The 25,074-nt window shown below is 67.4% G+C and overlaps 1 protein-coding gene across 2 annotated transcripts; it reads left to right on the plus strand.

Moving 5' to 3' along the window:
* Window positions 1-3,706: 3,706 nt before the first annotated feature.
* RARA (retinoic acid receptor alpha) lies at window positions 3,707-24,666 on the plus strand. Of its 2 annotated transcripts, XM_041426456.1 has the most exons (9): window positions 3,707-3,841; window positions 10,605-10,900; window positions 21,235-21,383; window positions 21,488-21,629; window positions 22,487-22,647; window positions 22,734-22,910; window positions 22,987-23,191; window positions 23,371-23,529; window positions 24,305-24,666. In XM_041426456.1, exons 2-9 carry the CDS (start codon window positions 10,723-10,725, stop codon window positions 24,514-24,516), a joined length of 1,383 nt encoding a protein of 460 aa, XP_041282390.1. In that variant the 5' UTR covers window positions 3,707-3,841; window positions 10,605-10,722; the 3' UTR covers window positions 24,517-24,666. The 2 variants fall into 2 exon arrangements, with proteins under 2 accessions (XP_041282390.1, XP_041282391.1); XM_041426457.1 differs by lacking the exons at window positions 3,707-3,841; window positions 10,605-10,900 and adding an exon at window positions 16,337-16,407.
* The last annotated feature ends 408 nt before the right edge of the window (window positions 24,667-25,074 follow it).

A 25,074-nucleotide genomic window follows, 5' to 3' on the forward strand; every position in this document is an offset into this window, starting at 1 on the left:
GGTTCAGCTTTGCCTCCTGTCCCCCGTGTTTCACCCCTGTTCCCCCAGTCCCTGCCTGCCCCAGGGCTGTGGGGACCCAGCCCTGTCCTCCCCAGCCCCTCCTGGGCTCCGGCCCCAGCCTCAGCTGCTGGCCCCAGCTCCTCCATTTCTGTTAAATAATGGACGCTTTGACCTAATTTTGCAGCTTCCTCATCGCGGGGTGGGGGGAGTGTTGGGGGCTCCAAATGGGGGTGGGGGGAGTGGGAGGGGATGAGGCTCTGCTTGTGCCCCTCGTCCCTCCATCCCCCCCTGCCTCTGCCATCCCCCCCTGTCCCCCAGGACCCCTGGCTGCCCCCCAGCAGCTCCAGGCCAGGGATGGGATGCTGCTGCTGGGGGAATACGTGGTACTGGAGTCCCCAGTGTGCCTCAGTTTCCCCGTGGCCCCAGGGGTGGCCCTGCCATGTCCCCTCTGCTCTGTGGCATCCCTGCAGCTCACAGCACTCGGGGACGTTTCTGCCAGCTGCCAGCACAAGGACACACAGGGGATCCCAGCGAGGTCTCTGAGTGCCACCACACACGGGGTGCAGCGCCAGGGGACACCTTGGGGACACGTGGGTCCCTGTTGGCCGTGGGGAGCAGCGGGGAAACCGAGGCAGGGGGAACAAGGGGGAATCTGGGGGCCCCGAGCAGGCTCAGCCCTCGCTGCCGGCGCTATTTATAGCCGTGTGTCGGACGTGTGCGGCGGCACGGGCGGGCGCCGGGGTCACTCCGGGCTGCGTCCCGGTGCCCTCACCACGTCAGGGACACTGCAGGACCCTGTCCCTGTCCCTCCCCACGCCGTGGGGCTCAGCGGGCACGGTGACCCAGCTGCCTGTCACCAGGCGCTGGGTGGGTACCGGCATCATCCTGCCCGTGGGGTGCCTGGGGGTGCCCAGCTCCCCACGGAGCACCTCCTGCCCCGTGCCAGCCCCAGGGAGTGGCGCAGCCCCCCGGCGCACGGTGACACGGCACACGGTGGCAGTGTCAGGAAGGAAGCGCCTGGCAGCCTGCGGGTCCGCGGTGACGTGCTGGTGATGCTGGCAGGCATCCTTCTCCCTGTGCCACCCCCGTTCCTCCATCCCTGGCCCCCCTGTGTCCCCCCGTGGTGATGGTGGCACTGGCAGGGCACCGGGACACCCCCACGCCTGGGCCAGACCGGCCGTGGTGGGCACGGGGGGGGGTGCCAGTCCTGGCAGTGTCCCTGGGGTGTGTAGGGATGGGGACAGCGCAGGGGACAGCGCAGGGGACAGGCCCCCCTGGCCATGGCAGTGCCAGCGCCAGCCCCGCTCTGCCGCAGTGGATGAAAAATCGATGGCGCAGCTGGATCCGAGCGCGTGGGTGCCGGAGCTCCCGCCGGAGCCGTTCGTCACCGCGGGCTGCCAGGGCTGCGGCGACAGCAGCACGGCCGGGGGACACCCCGCGACACCCCAGGTGCCGCCGGGCTCCCGTCCCCCTGCTCCAGCGCGCGTGTCCCTTGTCGCCGCGCCCGCGGGGCCGGGCAGCGCCGTGCCGTGCCCGGGCGCGCGGCGGGGGCTCGGTGTCCCCTCGGCGGTGTCCCCGGTGCCCCGGCTGCCCCGCTGTCCTCCCTTGCACTCTCCTTACATAAGCGGCCACGTGGCGGGCACGGCCGCCTCCCGCCGCGCCGTCACCGCCGGCACCCAGATTCCATCTGACAGCCCCGTTCCGCTCGGCTGCTCCCGCCTGGCACCGGGGCCGGGGCTGCGGGGCGGGACCCCGCGCGACCCCGCCGGCCGAGGCCTCGCTGGCACGGGGACGCGGGCGGCCGGTGCTGGTGGCACCGCCCTGGCACCCGCCGCTGCCCTGCCCGCCCTCGGTGCCGCGACGCCGCGGGACGGGCGGGATGCGGCACGGCCGGGGCCGGGCTCGGTCCCGCGGGGCCGGGCTCGGGGGTCCCGGTGGGAGCGGAGGGGGGTCGGGCTGGCCGCCGTGCACATCTGGGAGTGATTTGGCACATTCCACTGGGCTGAGCACATGCCGGCGCCTGGGCCCCGGTGTGCGGGGAGGGGGCCAGCCGGCTGCTCCGGGCTGGGTGTCCAGCCTCGCTCTGGGGAGCACACGGGGGAAACTGAGGCACGGGGATGTGCTGAGTGGCCTGGTGGGCACCAGCCTCCTGTGGGATCCTGACAGGCACCCGAGGGTCCTGGGCAGGGGGAGGCCAGTGTGACTCCCCCCGGGGCATGTGCTGAGGCTGCCTACGCTCCTCACATGTGTGTCTGCCCAGGGGAGCTCCTGCCCCACCGCCCTCGGAGCCCTCGTGCCTCAGGGTCTGGGCTGTGCTGGTGGGTGCAGGGCCCTGGGTGCCCTTTCTGGCCTCCCAGAAAGTGGCTGGGTAGCCAGTGTCCATGTCTGTGTCTCCATCGCCATCCCCTTCCTAGGATCAGCATCTCCAGGGGCAGGCAGAGCAGGGGATTCCTCTGGGTACAGGCACTCTGTACCCCCGGGGTGCCACAGGTGCCCCCAGCCCTTCCCCTCTGAGCCTGGGGGGCAGCCCAGGAACTCCCCATCCCTCTCCCCTCCTCCCCCAGTGTGTTCCCATCTCTTCCCTACGCCCCTGGAGCACCCACCCGCTGTGTTTTCCCTCATGTGGGTGCCCCAATCCTCCAGCCGGGGGGGTGGGGGTGGGTATCCAGAGTCACAGAAGAGGGAAGCGGGCTGGAGAGGGGTGGGGTCGTTGGGGCACTTCCTCCTATGAGTGTGGGGGGAAGAAGGCTAAGAGGGGCATGGGAATTGCGGTGCGCGGTCCCTTTAAGAGCCCCCCCTCCGGCGCGGCGCGCGCACCCACTTTCTCCCCTTCCGCTTTCTGGAGACTTCAAAGAGTTACAAAGCGGAGCCGGTCCCGCCCCCGCCCCGCCCCCGCCCGCTCCCCATTGGCCGGCGGGGCGGGGCGGGGGCGTGGAGTTATGAGTTGTGCTCAAAAAACAGAGGACTGTCCCCGCGTTGTCCCGAGGTTAAACATTAAATGACTGAAAATTTTCTTAGCTAGAAAGTGCTTTAGTTGACAATTTTTATCTTGCTCATTCCTCTGTTAGAATGGCAGGGACACTCTCATTTTGTGGGTCTGACCTGCTTTCCTGGTTCCTGGATGTGGCCTTATTTGGCTCTGTTTGGATATGTCTCTGTCTAGCAGCCTGATCTCCTTGAGATTTTCTCTATTTAGCCTTCTCCAACAGTTTCCATTACCTGCAAATTTAATCATAGCTTAGTTTCAGTTATCATAAAACAGATTAATCCCAAAATATTGGAGTACAAGATTGGGATAAATAACCCTCAGGTTTCCCTATCCCTAGAAGTGTCCAAGGCCAGGCTGGACAGGGCTTGGAGCAACCTGGGATAGTGGAATGAGGTGAGCTTTAAGGTTCCTTCCAACCCAAACCACTCCATGATTCTGTGATTCCCTGGACATTTCTCCTTCAAATGCTGGTTCCCTATTGATAATGAAACTTTGAGACCTATTAATTAACCAATTTAAGTTTGTTTTATAGCTTATGTTAATGTTATTATAACAAATCACCTGAAATGACCTGACTCTGTTGCTTCCCAGATCTCTGATGCTCAGAACAACTGAGATCTCTCAATCCAATTTATAAATAAAACCCAAGTTAATGAAACCCCACATAATTAATATCAATAAATACTGCCATCCTTTAAATATTTCTTAATTTGCTTTCACCCCTCCCTCACCCCTCTGAGCCGGGGCGAACCCCCCCCTTCCCCCCCGCTCCTTCCCGGTGCCGCCGCCATGCAGCCACCACCGGGAACTCCCCGGGTTTAAGGATTTCGGTGTTGGAGTCTCCGTGAGCAGGTAATGAGGGGGCTCTGGATCTGTCCGTGGGAGCGGGGTTGGGAAGGAGGGTCCTGATGCGGCTCCGGTACCGCCTCTGGGGATCCCCCTCCGGTAACGGGTGATCCCGGGGTTCCCGCAGCGGGGGAGGGACTCCGCCGGGCTGCGGCTGCCGGGAGCACCGGAGCCGCAGCGGGTTCGGGATCGCGGCTTCGGCCTCTGCCTCCTACACTGCGCTTGGGGCTGCCGGAGTTCCCTCTCCCGGTACCGACTGCCTGGGCGCTCTCGGGCGGCAGCGCTGCCCCCCCACCCCGGGCCGGGCTCCGGGGAGGCTCCGCTAGCCTCTACACCCCACCGGGGACCGGACGACCGCCACAGAGCGCGGTGCTGGGGAGACCACCCCGGGCTTACCGGGCTCCCCGGGCCGCCGGTGCGCGCAGCCACATTCCCCCCACCTTCCGCGGCGGGGGGGGCCGGGGCCGCTTCCCCTTTTCGGGGTGCGGCGGGGCCGGGGCCCGGCGGGGGAGCGGGGCCGGGAGCGCGGGGGGCGCCGGGGGGCGGGAGCGGCGTCTGCGCCGGGGCCCGGGGGAGCCGGGCGGGGGGCGGCGGGGCCGGGCAAGGGACCGGCCGTGCTCCGCTCCCTCCCGCAGCAGCTCCCGGAGCCGGGCGGGGAGCGGCGGAGCCCCCGCGGGCTCTGGATGGGGTGGGGGGTTTGGGGTTCAGTCCCCCGGGTGTTCGACCCCGGCACAGGGGGGATCCCCACCGGGGACGGGAGCAGCGCCCCAGGCTGGGGCGGGCCTGTGCGGAGACAAATCTGTGCGTCTGTCCCCCAAATCTGTGCGTCTGTCCCCCAAATCTGTGCCTCTGACCTTTGACCTCGTTGGTGGCAGGGGCCGCCCTGCAGCTCGGCGGGTGCTGGGGGGGGACACGGGGGGGTCCCCAAGCCGGTCCCCCCGCTCCGGGGAGCCAGGCAGGCACCGGCTGGTGGCTCCGGGTGCAGCACCCGCCGCGGCCCCGCGCCGGGATTAGCGGGAGACGGCTCGGTGGCTTAGCGGCCCCGCGGCCAGTGCTCCAGGGCCATATGTCACCCGTGGGCCCCCACCCTGCCCTTGGGGGTGACCTTGCTGCGGCTCCAGGATGCGCCTGCTCCCCTGGGTGCTCGCACCAGGGATGCCCGTGGGTGGCCTGGTGGGGGTCTGGCCCCTTTGCCCGTTGCTCGAAGGCCCCCCAGGTGACACGGTGACACCGGCAGTGGGATGACAGGAGCAGGGCACTGCCCTGCGCCTCATCCGGAGCTGCCTGCTGTCTGCGGCTGCTCCATCCCACAGGGACACCTGGCTTCACTCAGCTGTCCTCATTCATCCTCCGTGTCCCCGCACTCGGTCCCTGTGGCAGGAGCAGCGTGGCGGCCACAGAGCCTGGGGACGGCTGTGCCACCGCCACCGCCTGCCCTGCGGCGCTGGGATTCACCATCCCGCCGCTCTGGATCTATTTATATCCAGGAGGTTCTGGTGTGACAACGTGCCACATTTGGCCGCGCGTGCCCTGAGCCGCCGTGCCCTGAGCCACTGTCCTGGCAACATCCAGCGCCGCTGCTGCCACAAAGAGGGTGGCTGTGCTCTGGGGGTCCCCCAACCCTTTTTGGGGCGCTGCTGCAGCACGCCAGGGCTGGAGGAACTGTGAGTCCCCTGCAGTGCGTGCCCGGAGCCTCAAGGTGCCCCATGGCAGCGCCAGCCCGGGGGGGGCACAGCGAGTGCGGGGAGGGGGGGTGTGCGATCATATCTGCGGTGACACATGTGCTGATTACGGAAAATGGGTTAATCTCCCTGCGGCTGGAGGAGGCTTAGCGGGGGGTGGCTCGTGGCAGGGCCCGCCGAGGGGCCGCGTGCGCCCGCCGTGGCCTCCGCTGTCCCCACTGAGCCCCGGCTGCCAGGCAGTGACAAGGGACATGGCCAGGGGACGTGGCAGCGGCGCACGGCTGCCTGCCCGCCCGCAGCCAGCCTGGGCACGACGCGGTGGGTCGCGGAGTGGTTTGGGCCCCCCCAGGTACATCATGTCTGGAGCCTGCCCAGGCTGGGGGCACGGTGCCACCAAATCCCGGTGTCCGGGGGTGTCGCACAGCCGCCTGCACGCCGGGTCCCCCCGCGCCGTGTCCCGAGCGGCCCTGTGCCAGCTGCACTTGTCTGCCGGCTGTCGCCGAGCCAGCGAGGGCTGTCTGGGGCCGCGCTGTTCCCGGCACGCCATTCCCAGGGCGCCGGCTGCCGCCGCAGCCTCGGCTAAAAACAACCGGGACTGCCGCGAGTGGCTGCTGGGGCACCATCCCCCTGCTTCCCCGGAGCCCCTGGGGAGCTGGGATGGGGCACTCCGGGACCCCTGGGCTGGGGCACTCCGGGACCCCTGGGATGGGGCATTCCGGGACCCCTGGGCTGGGGCACTCCAGGACCGTGAGCCCTGGGCCTGTGGGTTCCTGCTTTCATCCTGGAATCGGGATGCAGGGAGGGGATTGGGCTGTGGCTGGGGATGTCCCCTGCATGGGCAGGCAGGCAGGGGTGGGTGTGTGTCCCCAGGGTGCTGTCCCCGCGGTGTGAGGGGTGTCATGCTGGCTGGGACACAGCTGGGCCTTTGGGACTGGCCTGCTCCTCTCAAGGCACCCACGGTGCAGCCAGGCCGGAGCGGTGCCGGTGGTGGTGTGGCACAGCTGTGGCCATCCCAGGAGTGCTGTCCCCGTGGTGTGAGAGGGGTCATGCTGGCCCGCTGGGCCTTTGGGACTGGCCTGCTCCTCTCAAGGCACCCACGGTGCAGCCAGGCCGGAGCGGTGCCGGTGGTGGTGTGGCACAGCTGTGGCCATCCCAGGGGCCGTGGCGGGGGCTGGGGCACCTGTTCCCGCAAAAGAATGGCGCGTCTGGTGGCGGGTGCGGGAGGTGTAACCGGAGCGGCGCGTTCCTGGCGTAACCGGAGTCGGCCTGGCCGCAACAGGTGGAATTTCAGTTTGTGGCTCCTGGCAGCAGCGAAATGTGGGGTGCTGGGGTGAGGACCCACACTACGGGGCCAGTGGTGAATCCCTAGGGTGCCCGTGTGCCTCCATGGGTTGGGGAGGCCAGCATGGATGCTGTCCCTGCTGGCACAGACAGTGTCCCCATGGGCCAGCGTGGTGTCCCTGGCCCTGTGTCTGTGCTGGGGGAGCCGTGGTGGCTCGGTGTATCTTGCAGTTGGTGTTGGGATGCGGGAACACCGGTGCTGCGGTGGGGCTGAGCAAGCCCTTGGGTCGGCTGCTGGCCCCGGGGAGTAGGATGTAGGTCCTGGGGTCTGCACTGCTCTCAGCATCCTCAGATTCCCGTTCCCAGCAGCCTCAACTCTGGCGCACGCTGGCCGAGTGTGTGCCGCTGGCTCCGGCCGTGCCGCAGGCTGGGCATGATTCACGCCTGCCCGGGGACGTGAGAAACGTGACGGTGACTCACCGTGGAGAGCTTTGGGGATACGGGAGAGGGTCTCTCTCAGCAGCCCTGTCAGGGGGGCACCTCACCACCCCTGCACAACGCTGGCTCGCCCGGGGAGGGCCTGGAGGGGCCGGTGGTGGCGGGGGGCAATGGGGGCAGCCAGGCCCTTGGCCTCGCGTGCGAGGCCACCCCGGGCTGGCTCTGCTGCCAGCGAGGAAACCGCAGGCTGCAACCGCAGTGGCTCCGCAGGCGCTTCCTGCCCTGCCCCGAGGCTGCCATCCTGTGCCCCCGTAGCTCAGCACGGCAACCCCGCTCTGCCCACACACCATGGGGACAGCCTGGCACAGGCAGGGTCCCCATTGCCTGTTCTGCTCGGGGTGGGGTACACGGGGACGCGCACAGCGGCCGCTGCCAGGCTTGGGGAGCGCAGGAGGCTGCGGTGGTGAACCCTGCGATGGCAGCAGGGACAAGGGCCTGGGGTGGCAGGTCAGCGGGGTGATATGTCAGTGGGGTGATACGTCAGTGGGGTGACAGACTCGAGGGTGGCAGGGGAACAGGGTGAGAGACTCTGGGGTGACGGGCTGTGACAACTGGGCCAGGACTGAACTGAAACCTGTCCGCCTGGGAATCGAGAGTGGCAAGGGGAAGCTGCGGCCGGGAGCTCGGTGCCCGCCGGCGTGACAGGAAGGGCTGGGTCGCTGCCCGCTGCCCTGCCAGGCACCCCCGACACCCCCCGGCCCGCTGGCCCCCCGCTGCTGGGGGTGCCAGGGCGGTGCCCCCGCTCACCGGCGTGTCACATCCGGGCGCTGGTGCTGCCATCACCGTGTGCCCCGACAGGAAGCACGGCTGGGTTTGGGGGTGTCACATGGGCCGGGGTTGGGGTGCTGCCTGCTCCAGGGGTTTTGGGGAGAGTCAGGGTGGGCTGGAGGTGTATCTGGCTGGGGTGGTCACTGGGGAGGGGGTGTTGTGGTGTGGCCATTCTGGTGGGACCCTGGTTGCTCTGTGGTTGATGCTGGATGTGGCTGTGGGTGCTGAACCCAGCCTGGGGGGGGTCACACTGGGAGGCTGCCTTTTGGGAAGGGGTCTCTTGGGGGACTGTGCCAGTGCTGCCTGGCATGTCTGGGTGTGCACACGTTTTTGCAGAGTGCTTTGTGCTCTCTTTGGGGTCACAGTGGGATGGTGGCTTGGGCAGCTGTGTCTCCCCGCCCCAGCCATGGCCCCCCAGATTATGTCCCCTACTGCTGCTGGCCCTGGGAATGGTCTGCTCTGCGTGTCCGTGCGTCTGTCCATCCGCTCCCGGGGGCCACCCCCGGCCTGGGTGGGAGGTTCCTCGTGGCTGCATTTGGCCCGGGCCCCGCAGCAACGTTTTCCACGGGGCTGGAACGAGGCTCTGGATTCCAGGAAGCTCCGGGCCTCGTCCAGCTCCTGCGGGGACTGGAGGAAAAGGCGTTGGGGCGGGTGAGCATGGGCCCTGCCGAGGGGGCTGCACGGCCCCTGGCCCCACACTGCTGACCCGGGGGGGCTCTGGGAACACTGCTTGGCCACAACACCCAGGACCCCCATTTGTGACAGCCAGAACCCCCATTTGGGACGCCCACGACCCCTCAGTTGGCGAGCAGCTGTGTGCTGGAGGCTGTGGCAGCACATGGTCCCAGGGGAGCTCCTCTGGGCAGCAGCTCCTCCTGCCCACCAAGACCCGCGGGAGCAAGGCCGGCTGTGCTCCCCAGACCCTCCTGGCCACTGCTGGTCGTGTGGAGCACTGCCAAGGGGGGTTCTTGGGGTGCACGGTGACCAGGCCAGCGGCGTTGGCCTCGCTCGGTCCCTGGCCGGCGGCGTGTGGGGGGGCCTGAGCGGGTTGAGTAATTGGGCCCCGGCACGGCTGGCACGGTGCCCGGCAAGCACTTGGCACCGGCAAACATAAACAGTTCTTCCCGCGCCTCCCTCCCCTGGCTCCCCCCGGCCAGCACAACTCGGGGGCCATGGCCTGGCCGGGGGGGTCCGTGGGCAGTCCCCCACACTCAGGCCGGGGTCCCTGCAGTGCCATGTGTGCGCCCCACGCGAGGGCTGTCCCCAGGACGGTGCTGAGCTGGTGTCCAGCACCGTGCCCTGGGAATGCCACGCTCGCTGGTGGGCTGGGGGGGATGTGACCCTCACCCAGCCACTGATGGGCGCCCACCCCAGGGGTGACAGGACTGTAGGTCTCCCTCCCCATGGGTGCTTCCCAGTGGGTGCTGGGATGAGTTGGGAGAACGGGGGTCCTGCCTGTAGTGGATGCTCCCAGCTGGGTTCTGGGGGGACGGGCAGGGCCATGCCCATCCCGGCCCCTCCCCAGCGCCTTGCCGGGCGGCCCAGCCTTGTTCCTCTGGATCCTTTTCCGCCTCCGCGGGGCCGGGAGCCAGCACTCTCGGCAAATAAACAGCCCCCGCCGGGCCCCGCGCCAGCACTTAAATAAACAGCCAGCCCGGGATTGTGAAAGCCCCGCGCCCCCCTTCCCACCGCCCCCCGAGCGGCCGGGGCCGAGGGGTCCGTGCCCACCGGCCTGGCGAGGGAGCTGCTGGCACATGGCACATGGCACGGGGCACGGGTTGTGTCACGATGGGCACGGCCCAGCCCTGCGGCTGGCAGAGCCCCCCGGTGCTGGTCCCGGGGGGCTGAGCCCCCTCCCCATGAGGCCGGGGGGCTGAGCGCCCTCGGGATCCGCGCAGGGATGGGGGAGCGCAGCCGGAGGGGCGCGTGGCCGTGACAGCAGAGCCGGCCTGGAGCGGAGCCGCTGTCCTCAGGGGACCCCAGAGTGCCCGTGTGTCCCCCCCCCCGTCCCCAGCTGCCCTGCAGCCCCCCAGGCTGGGGCAGGGGCTGCTGCCTCCATGCCCTGCTGCGTTCCCCATGTGCCATTCCTGGCCTGGCCGAGCAGGTTTGGGCTCATGGTGTGGCCTTTGGCTGGAGGGGGTGCCCTGTGGGGCCACAATGTCCCCAAGCCGTCCCCACACCGTACCCCCCCCATCCCCCCCAGCCAGCTAAGCTGGGATTAGTGAGCAGCGCCTGCCGGTGCCGCCGTCCCGGTGTCGTTAATCAGGGGGATCGGCGCTAATCCCGCACGGAGCCCCAGCCCCGGCCGGCTGCGCCCTCCTGGGGCCAGGAAGGGATGTGGCCCCGGGGGGGCCTGGGGAAACTGAGGCACGGCTGGTGGGTGACCCCACAGGGAGGCTGGGGAAACTGAGGCACGGCTGGTGGGTGACCCCACAGGAAGGCTGGGGAAACTGAGGCACGGTTGATGGGTGACCCCACAGGACAGGGGGTGTCAGTGGTCCCAGCCCCTGTGCTAATGCCCCTCTCTGCTTCCCCCGCAGTGCTGCAGGACCAGCGCCAGCTGTGAGGACAGCCCGGCAGCAGGGCACCCGCGGGCCCCATGCTCTGCTCGCCCCCGGGACCCCGCAGCTGAGAGCCCCCGGCACCGGAGAGCCCACCATGGCCAGCAACAGCAGCTCCTGCCCCACGCCGGGTGGGGGGCACCTCAATGGCTACCCTGTGCCCCCCTACGCCTTCTTCTTCCCACACATGCTGGGGGGGCTCTCGCCGCCCAGCACCCTGGCTGGCATCCAGCACCAGCTTCCCGTCAGTGGATACAGCACCCCGTCACCTGCCAGTGAGTACCTGAGCCCTGCGGGGGCTGGTGGCACCCCCAGTGCTGGGGGGGATGTGGGGACAGCTCTGGGCCAGGCTCTGTCCCCAGTATGGGGTGTTGGTGCCAGTCCCAGGCTGGTCCATGACGTGTCCCTGGGGCAGTGGTGCTGGTGAGGGGGGGTCTCCCTGCTCCCAGCCACGCCTGTGGGGAGCTGATTTTGAGGGCTCCATGATGCGAGTGCCAGGTGCTTTTCCCCGTGTGTCCCTGTGAGTGCTGCTGCTGCTGGGGAAACTGAGGCAGGGAGCGGTCAGTGGCCTTGATGGGGTTGTGTCGTTAATTGCGGCCACCTTCGTTAGTGGCTGGGTATTAATGGCCTGCAGGCCCTGGCCAGGGTGTTGCTGTCCCTCGCTGTGACCAGCCTGGGTGCCAGCAGGCTTGGTGGGTGCTGTGTCCCCACGGTGGCTCTTTGTTCGTGTGGCGGGGCTGCCGTGCGGGAGGCGATGAAGGCGATGAAGACAATCATCACCACGGCTGCTCCCGATTCCATTTCCCCGTGACAGGGTCGTCCATCACGGCCCCGGTAATCACCGCCTGCCATGACGGCAGCTGGGAGCTGCTGGAGGGGAGCTCCCACCCGGGATCCCCCCAAACCAGCACCCCTCAGCGTGCCTCAGTTTCCCTGGATGCCGTGGGGTGGCTGCTGGACCTCTTCTCACCCCGGCCCCGCGCTGGTGGGTGCCCGTGCCTGTTCCCTGCAACATGAGTGCCCTGCGGCGCCCGCTGCCGGGGAGAACCCCGTGGGTCGGGGTGTGGCGGGGCCCCCCCGGCCCGTCCTTGGCCCCGGGGGCCGGTGCAGGTCCGGGCAGGGCCGGCCCTGGGTGCTGTCCCCCGCCGGAGCCGCCCCGGCGGCGGTGGGACCCAGTGGGACCAGTTCAGCGACTGGGTGTCGGCGGGTGGGGCCACTCCCCCGCGCTGGCTCTGGGGCCATTCCGGGCGTGTGGGAACAGGCTGGGGGGGCCGCCTGTGTCCCCCCCTTCCCTGACACTGAGGACAGGGCCGCCAGCACGGCTGGAGGGTGTCCTGAAGCAGGTGGTGAGCCGTGCCTCAGTTTCCCCTTGGCCTTCCCTGCTGGCTGCCTGAGGGTTGCAGGGGGTGGGGGCACCATGTGCTGCCCCCCGCCTGTAGCATCCACACAGCTGGTGGGTGCCCTGTTTGGGTAGGTCCTGCAATTTTGGGGTGTCCTGTGGTGCCCGTGTCTGTGTCCCGCCTGCGGGGGGCCGGTGCCGCCGCCCCCTCCTCACCATTGTCCCGCCCTCTCCAGATGTGCTGCAGCTGCACGGCCCGGGGCCGATCTGGCCGGGCCCTCCTGGGGGTGCAGCTGCCCCTCCCGGGATTCGGGTCGGACTGGGCAGCCCAGCGGGTCCGGGGGTGCGAGGATGGGGGTCTGGTGGGCTGGGAGCTGCGTGTGGGCACGTGTGTGCTGCCACGACGGGTGTACACGCGTGTGCCCTCTGCGTGGAGCTGCGTGCCCGTGGCACAGTGAGCTGCTGCTGTGTGTGCACAGCTGGGGCTGCGCAGGGTGTGCATGTGTGTGTCACACCTGTGTGTGTGTGTGTCAGTGCCCTCTGTGCCTGTGTGTGCACACAAACGTGTGTCACATCTGTGTGTGTGTGTCAGTGCCCTCTGTGCCTGTGTGTGCACACAAACGTATGTCACATCTCTGTGTGTGTCAGTGCCCTCTGTGCCTTTGTGCACACACACATGTGTCACACCTGTGTGTGTCAGTGCCCTCTGTGCCTGTGTGTGCACACAAATGTGTGTCACGTCTGTATGTGTGTGTGAGTGCCTTCTGTGCCTGTGTGTGCACACAAACGTGTGTCACACCTGTGTGTGTGTCAGTGCCTTCTGTGCCTCTGTGTGTGTCGCAGTGCCCGCCGTGCCTCTGTGTTGGTGCCACATACAAAGCAGGGTGACCCGTGTCCCTGTGCCATGTGTGTACACGCGTGTTGGCACATGTGGCACCGCTGGGTCGTGCCCGTGCCCCCATCCCCATCCCTGGGGGCTCTGTGGTGCCTGCCTGTCCCTGGCTGTCCGCTCCCCTTGCCCAGTGCTGGCCCGTGGCGTGTCTCGGGGGTCCGTGAGGGTCTCGCTGTGCAGCCGCCCCCCCAGACCCTCCCTCGCCCTGATTCCCAGGCCTGCCTGCGGGCATCGGGACCCCAGCCCAGCCCCCGCAGCAGCCGCGCCCCCCGGCCCCGCTCGGCGCTGCCGGGACAGGGGGCCCCGCGCCCGGGCTGGCCTGTCACCCTACCCGCTGGCTCCGGTTTCCTCGCGCCGCAGCCGCTCCCCCGCAGCGCCCCGTAATTAATTAATTTTTAAAAATTAATGAGCAAAACGTGCTCCCTGCAGGCCGGGGGCCGGGCTGGGGGCCGGGGGGCCCCGCTCAGGGCAGTGGCCGCGGAGCCCCGCGGGGTGCGGTGCTGGGGACCCCCCGGCCCCCCCATCCGTGCCCGGGGAAGATTGATGAGGCGCTGGGCCCCCAGCCTGGGAAAGCCCATTAGGCGGAGGTTCTCTATCACTGTCAGGGGCCGGGGGGGAGCCGCCTGCTCCAGCCGGGAATTCGCCGGGCTCAAAAGCGGCTGAAGGGGATAAATGGGGTCTTTTGAAGTGGGCGGGCGAGAGGGGGGCTGCGGGGCCCGGGGGGGGCTGCGGGGCCCCGAGGTGCCGGCGCGGCGGTGGGGGAGGGGCTGCGGCCAGCACCCCGGGCTGGGCTGGGGGGGTTTGGTGGGGGCATCCCTGTCCATGGGGATCCCTGTGATCCCAAAGCCATCCCCTCCGGGCACGGGGGGATTCTCTGTGGGGTCCCCATGGGCTGTAGGGTTGGGTTTTCAGCAGCCTTTGGGAGGCAGCTCTGTCCCCCCGGAGCAGAGGCCAGGAGGATGCGGGGCTGGGGGTGTTGTTGCGGGAGGGGCCCCGTTCTCGTGTCCCCAGGCTGCTGGTGGGATGTGGCTCAGGGCGGGGTGTGCCTGTCCCCCTCACACTGCGGGATTACGTGCGGGGTGTCCCCTCGCCCAGTTCCTCTTGGCTCTGGAATTAAGGCTTTGGGGTTTTTTTTTTTTTTTTGGTTTTTTTTTTTTAGTAATCTCTGTTTCTTCCTGTTGCCGCCGACGCGGGACGGGAGGAGATGCGGGACGGGAAGGGATGTGGGAAGCGGTGCAGGAAGCGATGCGGGATGGGAAGCGCTGCCCGTCGGGGCGGCCTCCGGCCCGGCCGCGCGGTGCCACCGCCCGCGTCCCCTGCGCCGTCCCCTCCGTCCCCTCCATCGCAGCCACATTCTTTCCAGCGCTGGTAAATGAGTCAGAGCAGACATTTGTCATGTTCGCTGCAGGAAGTTGGAGCAGCGCTGGGCTTTTGTTCGAAACCTGCTGGCTAAGCAAAGCCCCGACTTGCCATTATTATTTAAACAGGCGCTGCCGCGCTGCGCAGCCCCGCACGAACACAGGGACACGCACACGCGTGACAGCCACACATGTACAGCCACACACATGGGAACAGCCACACTCACAGGGGCAGCCACACATGTACAGCCACACACATGGGGACAGCCACACGCACAGGGACAGCCACACATACAGAGCCATACATGTACAGCCACATACACAGGGACAGCCACACATGTACAGCCACACATGTGCACAGCCACACACGTGCACAGCTACACACACAGAGACAGTCACACTTGTACACAGCCACACATGTACAACCACACACACGGGGACAGCCACATGTGTGTACAGCCAGACACAGTCACACACATACCGCCACACACGTGCACAGCCATGCATGCACACAGGACAGTCACACGCATGCACACACACAGAGTCCCAGAGGCACACGCGTGCACACAGCCACACACACACACAGACATGCAGTGTGTGAGGCAGGGCCCGCATCCTCCCAGCCGTGCACACGCCTGTGCTCCTCCTGCCCACAGGGCCCAGCTGGGGGCTCAGTGGGGCTCCTCTCCCCCCAGGGCAGCCCCGGGCTGGGCAGCTGGGCCCGGGCAGTGCGGATGGCGTGGCTGTGTAGCAGGGACATCACTACAGAGGGAAGTGGCACCCCCAGGGCCTGTCCTTGGCGTGTGACCGTCCCCGCTGTCACCACTCGGGGTCTCTGGGTTTGTGGTGTCAGCTTCAGCAGGGGCTCGTGTGAAGGGCTGGTGTGGTGGGGAGTGGTGGCACATGGTTCTGTGCCCTGCAGGGGTGACACGCCAGGACACACGTGTGCATGCACGCACAGATAGATACAGTGGGCTGTGCACACACTCGTGTGTTCACGTTCTCAGCTGCTCCCGTGCTAGGAGGGACACGGTGTCACACACGTGTGTGTGTGTGTGTGTGCAGGAGGAATGCACACACGTGTGTGCACACAGGCTGCCCTGCACAGGCACACACACCTCCCCGTGTGTCTGTGTAGCAGGAGCACACATGGCTCAGCTGCAGCCGGGATGCAGACACGCTCCATGCACTGGGAACATGCATGAACACACGTGCACATGCATGTACACAGACCCACCCCCTCCCCCGGGGGGGGCCCGAGGGTCAGGCCGAGGTGAGCCCTTCCCGCGGGTTCACCCGCAGTTCACCCGCATCCCATTAGGCAAATGAGCTGCGGCCCCCGGGACCCCCCCGGGACCCCCAGGGCCCCGTCATCTCCGCCGGGCAACCCCCGGGCCCCCAGCCCCGCCTTGAGCCCCTCCCCATTTCGCTCCCGCGTGGCGCTGCTCCCGCGTGTCCATGTCCCCTCTGCATGTCCGTGTTCCCCTAGGTGTCCCCTTGTCCCCGCGTGTCTGTGTCCTCTCCGTGTGCCATTTCTCCACCGTGTCCTCCTGCGTGTCCGTGTCACCTCGTGAGTCGTGCCCCCACCACGTCTCTTACCCCCCTGCCTGTCTGTGTCCCTCTCGGTGTCCGTGTCCCCCCTCCCGCATGTTCTTGTCCATGTCCTGTGTCCGTGCCCCCAGCGGCGTGTCCATTTCTCTCCTGCGTGTCCCCTTTTACCCGCGTGTCCGTGTCCTCTCCCTGTGTTAATGTCTCCACCGTGTCCTCCTGCGTGTCCGTGTCACCTCGTGTGCCCTGCCCCCACCACGTCTGTTGCCCCCCTGCCTGTCTGTGTCCCTCTCGGTGTCCGTGTCCCCCCTCCCGCATGTTCTTGTCCATGTCCTGTGTCCGTGCCCGTCCCCCGCGTGTCCGTGTCCCCTCGCCCGCGGGTGCCGGCCCCGCGGCGCGGAGCGGGTTAAGCGCGGGGAGGCGGCGGGTGCCGGGAGGGACCGGGGCTGGCGAAGCCGCAGAGCCGGCGGGGCTGCGCCTTCCTCCCCTCCCCCCGCCTCCTCCTCCTCCTCCTCCTCTTCCTCCTCCTCCTTCTCCTCCTCCTCCCGCCCCTCGGGCGCCGGGCGAGCGGGATGGATTTCTACGGGCCGGGCCCCCGGGGCTGCCCCCCCCGCCGCCCCCCGCCGTGGAGCAGCTCCGGCCGCTGTAGGTACCTGCGCACCGGGGGCGGACGGGCCCCCCCGCCCGCCGCATGGGGCCGGGGCGGGGGCCGTGGGCGGGGGGCTGAGCTGAGTGCTGGTCCTGGAAGAGTGCGGGGCTCAGCCCCCTCCGCCTCCTCGCCACCCGCTCCATGCGCAGAAGCCACCGGCTCTTTAAACACCCCCTGCCCTATTTCGGGGGCAGTCGGGGCTGAGCTCGGTGGAGGGGGGCAGGGGGGTCGCCTCTCGCCCCCCCGCTTCCCGCAGCGGGGTCCGGGCAGCGCCGGCTCCGCCGGGAATTTCGCTCTCTTCTGATAAAGGCTCCGGGAAAATCCAATTAACTACAGACGGAGCCGCCGCTGCTGCCCAGGCGCGGGGGAGCCCCAGCCTGGGCCCCCACCCTGCCGCGGATCGGGGGGTCCCCCTGGGCCGGGGGGTCCCGGGTGTGTATGTGGGGCCGGGCCAGTCCTGTTGCCTCTGGCGGGACCCTGCCCCGTGTCCTGCAGGGGTCACGGCCCGGTGCGCTGTGCCGGGGGGGGGCACGGAGGGCATGAGGGCACCGCCGAGCCGGGATGGGCAGCAGGGGGGCACGGGCAGCGCAGTCCAAGTGCCCGCCAGCCTGGGAGCTGCTCCCCCACGGGGATGTGGAGCCCTGCCGCTGTTTGTGCCCTCGGTGTGGGGGGCCAGTGAGGTCTGGGGGGGCCGGAGGAGTCCCGTGTCCCGGCTGTGGGACCAGCCGCTGTCCTGGCATCCAGAGGCCACCACAACGGCCCAGGGAAAGTCCTGCCGGGTTCCGTGGGACTTTCACCCCGCTAAGGGCGGGGTTCCATGGCGGGGTGCCCGTGGCTGTGCTGAGCTGTGCGGCCGTGGCCCCCCGGTCTCGCTCCCCTCATTGTCTCGGGGCCGCTCGACCTTTGCGCTGGCACCGAGCGCGGCGGCGGGGCCTTTGTCTGCGCTGGGGACCCGCGGGGGCTCCCGCTGCCTCTGCGAGGGGAGGGGGCTGTCCCCGAGCCTCGCTGGGGCAGGGTGGACACGGGGGTCCCGAGCTCCAGTGCCACCCCTTAGCTCAGAGCCCCCCGGTTTTGACTGTCCTGAGCAGCGTCTCTGCGGGGCATTGTCCCCTCGCTGTGCCCCGCAGCCCTGCGGGGACCGGAGCCCCCTCCCCGCGGGTCGCAGCGCTGCTGGCCGTGTGTCCCCTGCCCTGCTGGGGCACCTCGGGGCTCTGGTCACGGTGACCATGACCTGGCGAGCGCGTGGGCGGCGGGCGCTGGCGGGACTCCCTGGCTCCGTGCCCCGCTCCCGACGTCACACGAGGTGCCGTGTCTCCCCAGCCCGGGGGTGCCAGCCCGGGCTGGGCTCAGTGGTGCTGTGCCGTGCCTCAGTTTCCTCAGAGCCAGCTGCGGCTGTGCCCGCTGGCCCCGTGGTGCTGGCTGCTGGCCCAGCGTGGCACTGCCCTGCCCGGCGGGGCGTGTTGAGCTGGCAAAGGAGCCAGAGCTGCTCGGGGGGCACGGGGAGCCCACCCACACCCCCGGAGAGGACTGGGGCTGCCACCATGCACGAAGCAGCTCCTGAGGGTGGTGGGAAATCTTGTAGGAGCCCACCGAGGCAGTGGGAGCCCCCTCCCCCGTGGAGCCGTGTGCTGCTGGGGGGTTTTGGAGTGCTGTGGGGGTGTGAGAGGGGTACGTGGGCTTGGATTGTGCGTGGCACCCCCTCGCTGGGCACAGGGTGGCCTCACATGGCCTCGGGAAAACTGCTCACGGATGGGTGTGTCGGGGTTTTGGGGACCCCTGGTGCTGGCAGGGGGCAGACACCGGGTCCTGGGCAGGACGCCCGTGGGGACCAGGCGCTGCCCGCTGGGCACCGTGAGCAGGACCGGGCACCCCACGGCTCTGGGTTCCCGGCACCCTCTTCCCTCCTCCCTCCCTGCCTCCCTCCCTCCCTCCCTCCCCCTTCTCCTGCAGAGGCGCAGGAATTCGGGGCACGTGGGATTCTCATCCGCAGGGAAGCCCTGGGTGGGCCTCCACCCTCCCGTGGGGGGCTGTGACCCCAGGCACGGCACTGCCACCGCACCGGCCTGCGGGGACCCCCGGTGACCCGCACTGCGACCCTCGGCTGGCCTTCCCCCTCTAATCCCCCCCATCCTCATCCTCCCCGCTCCGCTGGCCGGTGGCTGTCCCGGAGGCACGGCGGGCTGGTGGCGGCGCGGAGGCCGGTGTCCCCCGCGGGCACCGGCACACGGGGTGTCCCCGCAGGCGCTTTCCCACGCCAGGGCGGGGGTGCGGGTGTCGGGGTGCCCCGGGGTCCCCCGGCGCGGGCAGGAAGCAGCCGGCGGGGCCGCGGGCGGGGGCGGCGCGTTCGGCGTTCACCCGGGATCTGGCGGAGCCGCAGCATCTGGTCTGCAGCTGGAGCCGGGCTGCGCTGCCTCGGCCGGGGGTGGGGGCGACAGCGGGGTCCCTCCTGCTGCGGGGGGAGGTGGGCTGAGCTTGGGCATTGGGGTCCCAGCTGCACCCCGTCACCCAGCCGTGTTCCAGCAGGGCAGGTTGGCACCCATTCTGCCCTGCTGTGCGCCTTTGGGCGCTGCTCTGTGCCCTCCCCGTGCCCCCCAGGCCTGATGCTATCATGACGGGGGGCTCCTGGGCAGGCTGGGGGCTGTGCCCGTGTCCGTGTCCCCTCGGCGGTGGCACCGGGCGGGTGACGGCGGCGGTGGCAGGGGATTCCCGGGGTGCTGGCGCAGCTCTGCCAGCGCAGGGACGCGGAGGGAGCCGGGTCCCCTCCCCCCCTCCGCATCCAGCACATCAAAATCTTGTCAAATCCGCGTTTTGTGAGTGCAGCTCTCCACGAGGAAGTTCTTAAATTATATAAAAGAGGCGATAAATTATAGACGACGTTCTCTCAGTCACTTTAATGGCTCCGCTCCCTCGAGTGGCAGCGGTGATTTATTCAGCCCGGGAGCTCTGCCCGGCGCTCGCCCCCGCGCCCGTGTCCCACCCGCACCCTCGTATCCCACCCCGCACACCCACATCCCACCTCGCAGCCTCGTGTCCCACCCTGCACCCTCCCGTCCCTCCCTGCAGCCTCCCAGCCCCCCACATGCTTGTGTCCCACCTTGCACACTCATATCCTACCTTGCACACTCCCCCGGTGCTCCACACACTCACATCCCACCCCACACACTTGTATCCCATCCCATACATTCATATCCCACCCCACACTCTCATATCCGACCCCATACATTCATATCCCACCCCATACATTCATATTCCACCCCACACACTCATATCCCATCCCATACATTCATATCCCACCCCATACTTTCATATTCCACCCCACACACTCATATCCCATCCCATACATTCATATCCCACCCCACACTCTCATATCCCACCCCACACACCCATATCCCACCCCACACTCTCATATCCCACCCCACACACCCATATCCCACCCCACACTCTGTCCCATCCCACCCTGTGAGCTCCTCACCCTGCCCCGCACGCTCCTGTCACACCCCGCACTTTCCCAGTCCCCGTTGGCGCCTGGGGACAAGCGTCAGGGGTGGCTTTGTCCTGTTGTCCCCTCCCTGTCCATATCCCGTGGCCTTTGGCGAGGGGCCCGTGGCACTGCCGGGCTGGGGACCCCCACCCCTCACTCCCCAAAGCCCCCCACTCCACTGGAGCCCTTCTCCGGGCTGGGTGTCCCCGCTGGGGCTCCCCGAGGCTCCCCGGCCCCGGGGGGACTCCGGCGGTCCTGGGGCCCTTTTTGGGGTGCAGGGGCCGGCAGGGCGGGGGGGGGGACAGGCTCCCCCGCCGGGCCTGGCCTTTAATATCCTGTTTGACTGGTTCGCTTGGCTCTGCTGCAGAAAAACATTCGCAAACATCCCGGAGCAGCCGGGGAGCGTTTAACCCCTGCCTGGCTGTGCCCCGTGCTGGGGCTGCACCCCAACTGTGCTGAGCCCCTCCCCAGCTCCAGGGGTGCACCCTGAAAGTGCTGAACCCCCCTGCCCTGCATGCCAGGGGTGCACCCGACTGTGCTGACCCCCCCCCCCCATGCCAGGGGGGAACCCCAACTGCACTGAACCCCTCCCTGCCCAGGCTGTGCTAGGACAGGGCCAAGGCTTGACCTGGGGGATTTGGGCACCTCCCGCAGGGCCCTAGGGGACGGGGGTGCTTCTGGGGTGCAAGAGGCACATCTTCCATGTTTTGGGGTGCAGGAGGGGAACAGGCATGTTCCATGAGGTTTTGGAGTGCAGGGTACTGGCTGTGTCCCCTGTGCTGTCAGGGTCTGCTTGTTACAGGGACAAAGGCAGCGCTGGCCTTGGGGATGTCCTCCACTGGGGGACCACGGGGTGCCAGCTGGGTGCCACTGTGCCTGTCCCCTCCTGGGGGGGCCATGCTTTGGCTGGGGGTGGTGGGTTACCCTGGGCCTGTGGGGGTTACCCTGTATGCACAGGTGTCACACTGTACATGTGTGAGTGAGTGTGTGGCACTGGCCCCCCCAGGCTGGCCCTGCATCCTCTGTCCCCCTCATCCACTGGAAGCAGTGCAGCCTGGGCTGGGGGCTCCTGGGATCCCGGCCCTTTTCTTTGTGTTTTTTTTTTTTTTTCTTTTTTTTTTTTTTGTCTGCCTGAATTCCACATCGTCTCTGTGACCTGGAAATGTCACGTTGCATCTTCCCAGCACGCGTCCTCTCCCCGCTGGCCCCGCTCGACCTGGCGCCAGGGCCGGGCTGGGCAGCGCGGGGCTGGGGCTGCCGGGACCCCTGCAGCTGGGGGGTGCGGCGAGGGGGGTCCCTGCCCGGGGGGCTCCGTGCCCTGAGTGCTGCCCCTTCCCCACAGCCGTCGAGACGCAGAGCACCAGCTCGGAGGAGATCGTGCCCAGCCCTCCCTCGCCCCCACCCCTGCCCCGCATCTACAAGCCCTGCTTCGTGTGCCAGGACAAGTCCTCGGGGTACCACTATGGGGTCAGCGCCTGCGAGGGCTGCAAGGTGAGCGCTGCCACCGGCCCCGACTGCCACCACGGCTCCCCGGGCTCCTCGGGGTGCTCGGGGTGCCCGTGCCGGGCGCTGACCGGGGCGTGCGGGGTCCCCAGGGCTTCTTCCGCCGCAGCATCCAGAAGAACATGGTGTACACGTGCCACCGGGACAAGAACTGCATCATCAACAAGGTGACACGCAACCGGTGCCAGTACTGCCGGCTCCAGAAGTGCTTCGAAGTCGGAATGTCCAAGGAGTGTGAGTGGGGATGGGAATGGGGACACGGATGGGGATGGGATGAACACCAGGGATGGGATGGGACAACGTGCCTGGTGTCCTGGTCAGGGGGCTCTGGGTGGGATGGGCCATCCCAGCAGCCCCCACCGTGTGCCCAGCAAGGCCCGGGGGGGGATGGGGACCCCCTGGGATTGTGTCACAGCCTGGCAGTTGCCTGGGCAACACATGATTGATAATGTCAGAGATAAATGACACTGAGGAGGCCTCCCGGCTCCGCTGGCAGTTGTCATGGTGCCCGGCTGTGCCCCCGCGGTGGGTGCCCGGGGGGATAGGGCTGCTGAGGCACAGCTGAGTCCTGCCCCATCTGCCAACCCCTGGGGGACTGGGACCCCTGGGAGGAGCTGGCAGAGCCTGGGGGGCCTGGAAGTGCCAGGGTGGTTCAGCATCCCAGGGGCTCACTCTGCACCTACGAGGGGTCCTGGCCCTCTCAGCCCACAGAGGCTGATCCCTGCAGGGCTGGGGCTCCTCCCAGCTGTTCCCCCCTTCCCAGCTGCCACCCCCAGGGTCCCTCCCGTGCCCTTCACTCAGTGTGGTGGCTCAGCTGCCATTCTCTGTCCCGGGGTCCCTTTCTGATGTGTTGGCTTTGCAGAGCACTGTCCCCTTGGCGAGGGGTGTGGGCCCCCCAAGGGTGCAGGGTCTAAACAATGACTTGGCGGGTTGTTTAAAGGAATCTGTGGGGCTGATGGCTCCACTGGGAGCAGCTTGTCACTACAGCTGAGCCCATTGCTGGTGGCAGGTCCCCATCCTGCCCTGAGCATGGTGGGGCAGGGGCTGGGTGACACCTGGGCCAGGTGACACTGACCCTGCCATTCCTGCAGCCGTCCGCAATGACCGGAACAAGAAGAAGAAGGACGTGCCCAAGCCGGAGTGCTCGGAGAGCTACATCATCACACCCGAGGTGGAGGAGCTCATCGAGAAGGTGCGCAAAGCCCACCAGGAGACCTTCCCCGCGCTCTGCCAGCTCGGCAAATACACTACGGTGAGTGCCACGGGGTCCCGGGGGTCCTGGGGGGCTGAGGAGGGTGGCAACCCCCCCGTGCCCTCATGCCCCATCTCCTGCCACAGAACAACAGCTCGGAGCAGCGCGTGTCCCTGGACATCGACCTGTGGGACAAGTTCAGCGAGTTGTCCACCAAGTGCATCATCAAGACGGTGGAGTTTGCCAAGCAGCTCCCCGGCTTCACCACGCTCACCATCGCCGACCAGATCACCCTCCTCAAAGCCGCCTGCCTCGACATCCTGGTGAGCACGGGGACAGGGACGGGGACAGGGACGGGGAGGGGACACCAGGCTGAGCTCCCCGCCCTGTCCCCACCAGATCCTGCGGATCTGCACGCGCTACACGCCGGAGCAGGACACCATGACCTTCTCGGACGGGCTGACGCTGAACCGCACGCAGATGCACAACGCGGGGTTCGGGCCCCTCACCGACCTGGTCTTCGCCTTCGCCAACCAGCTGCTGCCGCTGGAGATGGACGACGCCGAGACGGGGCTGCTCAGTGCCATCTGCCTCATCTGCGGAGGTGGGTGCAGGGATGGGCACCTGCCCAGTGCCCGCGGGCCCCCGGTGCAGCCCGGCCGTCCTCCCCCAATGGCTGAGCAAAGAGACCCCAAATGAAGCCCAAGCGGTGGGAGCTGGGAACCCACAGGATGGTGAGGAGGATGTGCTGTTCCCCCCAACCACTGTGTGCCCCCTCCCCAGACCGCCAGGACCTGGAGCAGCCTGACAAGGTGGACAAGCTGCAGGAGCCACTGCTGGAGGCACTGAAGATCTACGTGAGGAAGAGGAGGCCCAACAAGCCCCACATGTTCCCCAAGATGCTCATGAAGATCACAGACCTGCGCAGCATCAGCGCCAAGGGTGAGGCTCCTGCAGCTTTGGGTCCTGAGGGAGCATCCAGGGGACACTGGGGGGACCGGGTCACTCAGCATCCTCCAGAGGGGATGAAGAAGAGGACACACCCAGCACTGCATCTTCCACGGATGCTGGGGATGTGACCATGTCCCTTGTCCTCAGTGTCCAGGGAAAAGCAAAAATGGGGGTGTGAGGTTGAGGGTGATGCTTTCAGGGTGCTGTTTTGGCAGTGTCACTTCTTGTATGCCATTTTGGGGGTACTGGTTTTGGGGTGCCACTTTCAGGCTGCTGTTTTGGGCATGCTGTTTTTTGGGCACCTATTTGGAGGGGTGCCAGTTTTAGTGTGCCATTTTGGTGGTGTCTTTTGTGCGTGCCATTTTGGGCATTTTTTTGGGTACCATTTGACAGTGCCACGTTCAGGCTGCTGTTTTGGGCATGCCTTTTTTTGAGTGCCAGTTTTTGGGCACCCATTTGGGAGGATGCCAGTTTTAGTGTGCTATTTTGTTGCTGCTATTTGGTGTTTTTTGGGTGCCTTTTGGTGGTGCCATTTTGGGGTTTTTTTGAGTACCATTTGGGGGTGCCACTTTCAGGGTGCTGCTTTGGGCACGCCATTTTTTGGGCACCCATTTCGGGTGGCGTGCCAGTTTTAGTGTTCCATTTTGGCGCTGCCATTTGGGGTTTTTTTTTGGGTATCATCTGGGGGGGGTGTGCCGCTTTCAGCTCGCCAAATTTGGGAGCGCCACTTCGTATCAGCACCCTGCTGACCCTGACCCTCCCCCAGGCGCCGAGCGGGTGATCACGCTGAAGATGGAGATCCCAGGCTCGATGCCTCCGCTCATCCAGGAGATGCTGGAGAACTCGGAGGGCATGGACACGCTGGGGGGGCAGGCGGGCGGCCCCCGCGGGGGCAGCCTGGGCCCCCCCCCGGGCAGCTGCAGCCCCAGCCTTTCTCCCAGCTCCAACCGCAGCAGCCCGGCCACGCACTCGCCGTGACCCGCGCCCGGCGCGCACCAGGACAGAGCCCGGCATGGGGGGACCCCCCACGCCCGGCCCGGCTGCAGCCCCCCCCCCCGGGGCGGACTCCTCGGCAGCCCCCGCCGGAGCGGCCCCCGCGGGGACCCCCCCAGCCCCGGGCCCAGCGCGTTGGTTGTGTCACATTTCAGGGGCGCGGGGGCCTCGGCCGCGGCCCCGGGGACGCCCCGGCCCCACCAGCACCAGCACCCACGGGATCGCGACCACCGAGCCACCCCCCCTCCCCCGGCCGTCTGCAGGGGGGGGCCCGGCCAGCCCCGCACGCCGAGGAAGCAGAGTCATTTAAAAGAGAAAAGAAAGCAAAGTATATATATATAAATATCTATAAATATCTATAAATACGTTTTAAAACCTTTGTAAAAGTTTGGAGGGGTTTTTAGGCCTGTGCAGGTGGAGGGGGCACGGCGGGCGCTGCCGGGGGAGGTATTAAATTCCTTTTTTTTTTGTTGTTGTTGTTGAGATTTTAGTGGATTTAGAGTCGGGGGGCACCGGGCGGGCCCTGCCCCGGCCCCCCAGGCG

This window comes from Onychostruthus taczanowskii, unplaced genomic scaffold, assembly GCF_017590055.1.
Source record: "Onychostruthus taczanowskii isolate IOZ18803 unplaced genomic scaffold, ASM1759005v1 scaffold91, whole genome shotgun sequence".
Lineage (NCBI taxonomy): Eukaryota > Metazoa > Chordata > Aves > Passeriformes > Passeridae > Onychostruthus > Onychostruthus taczanowskii.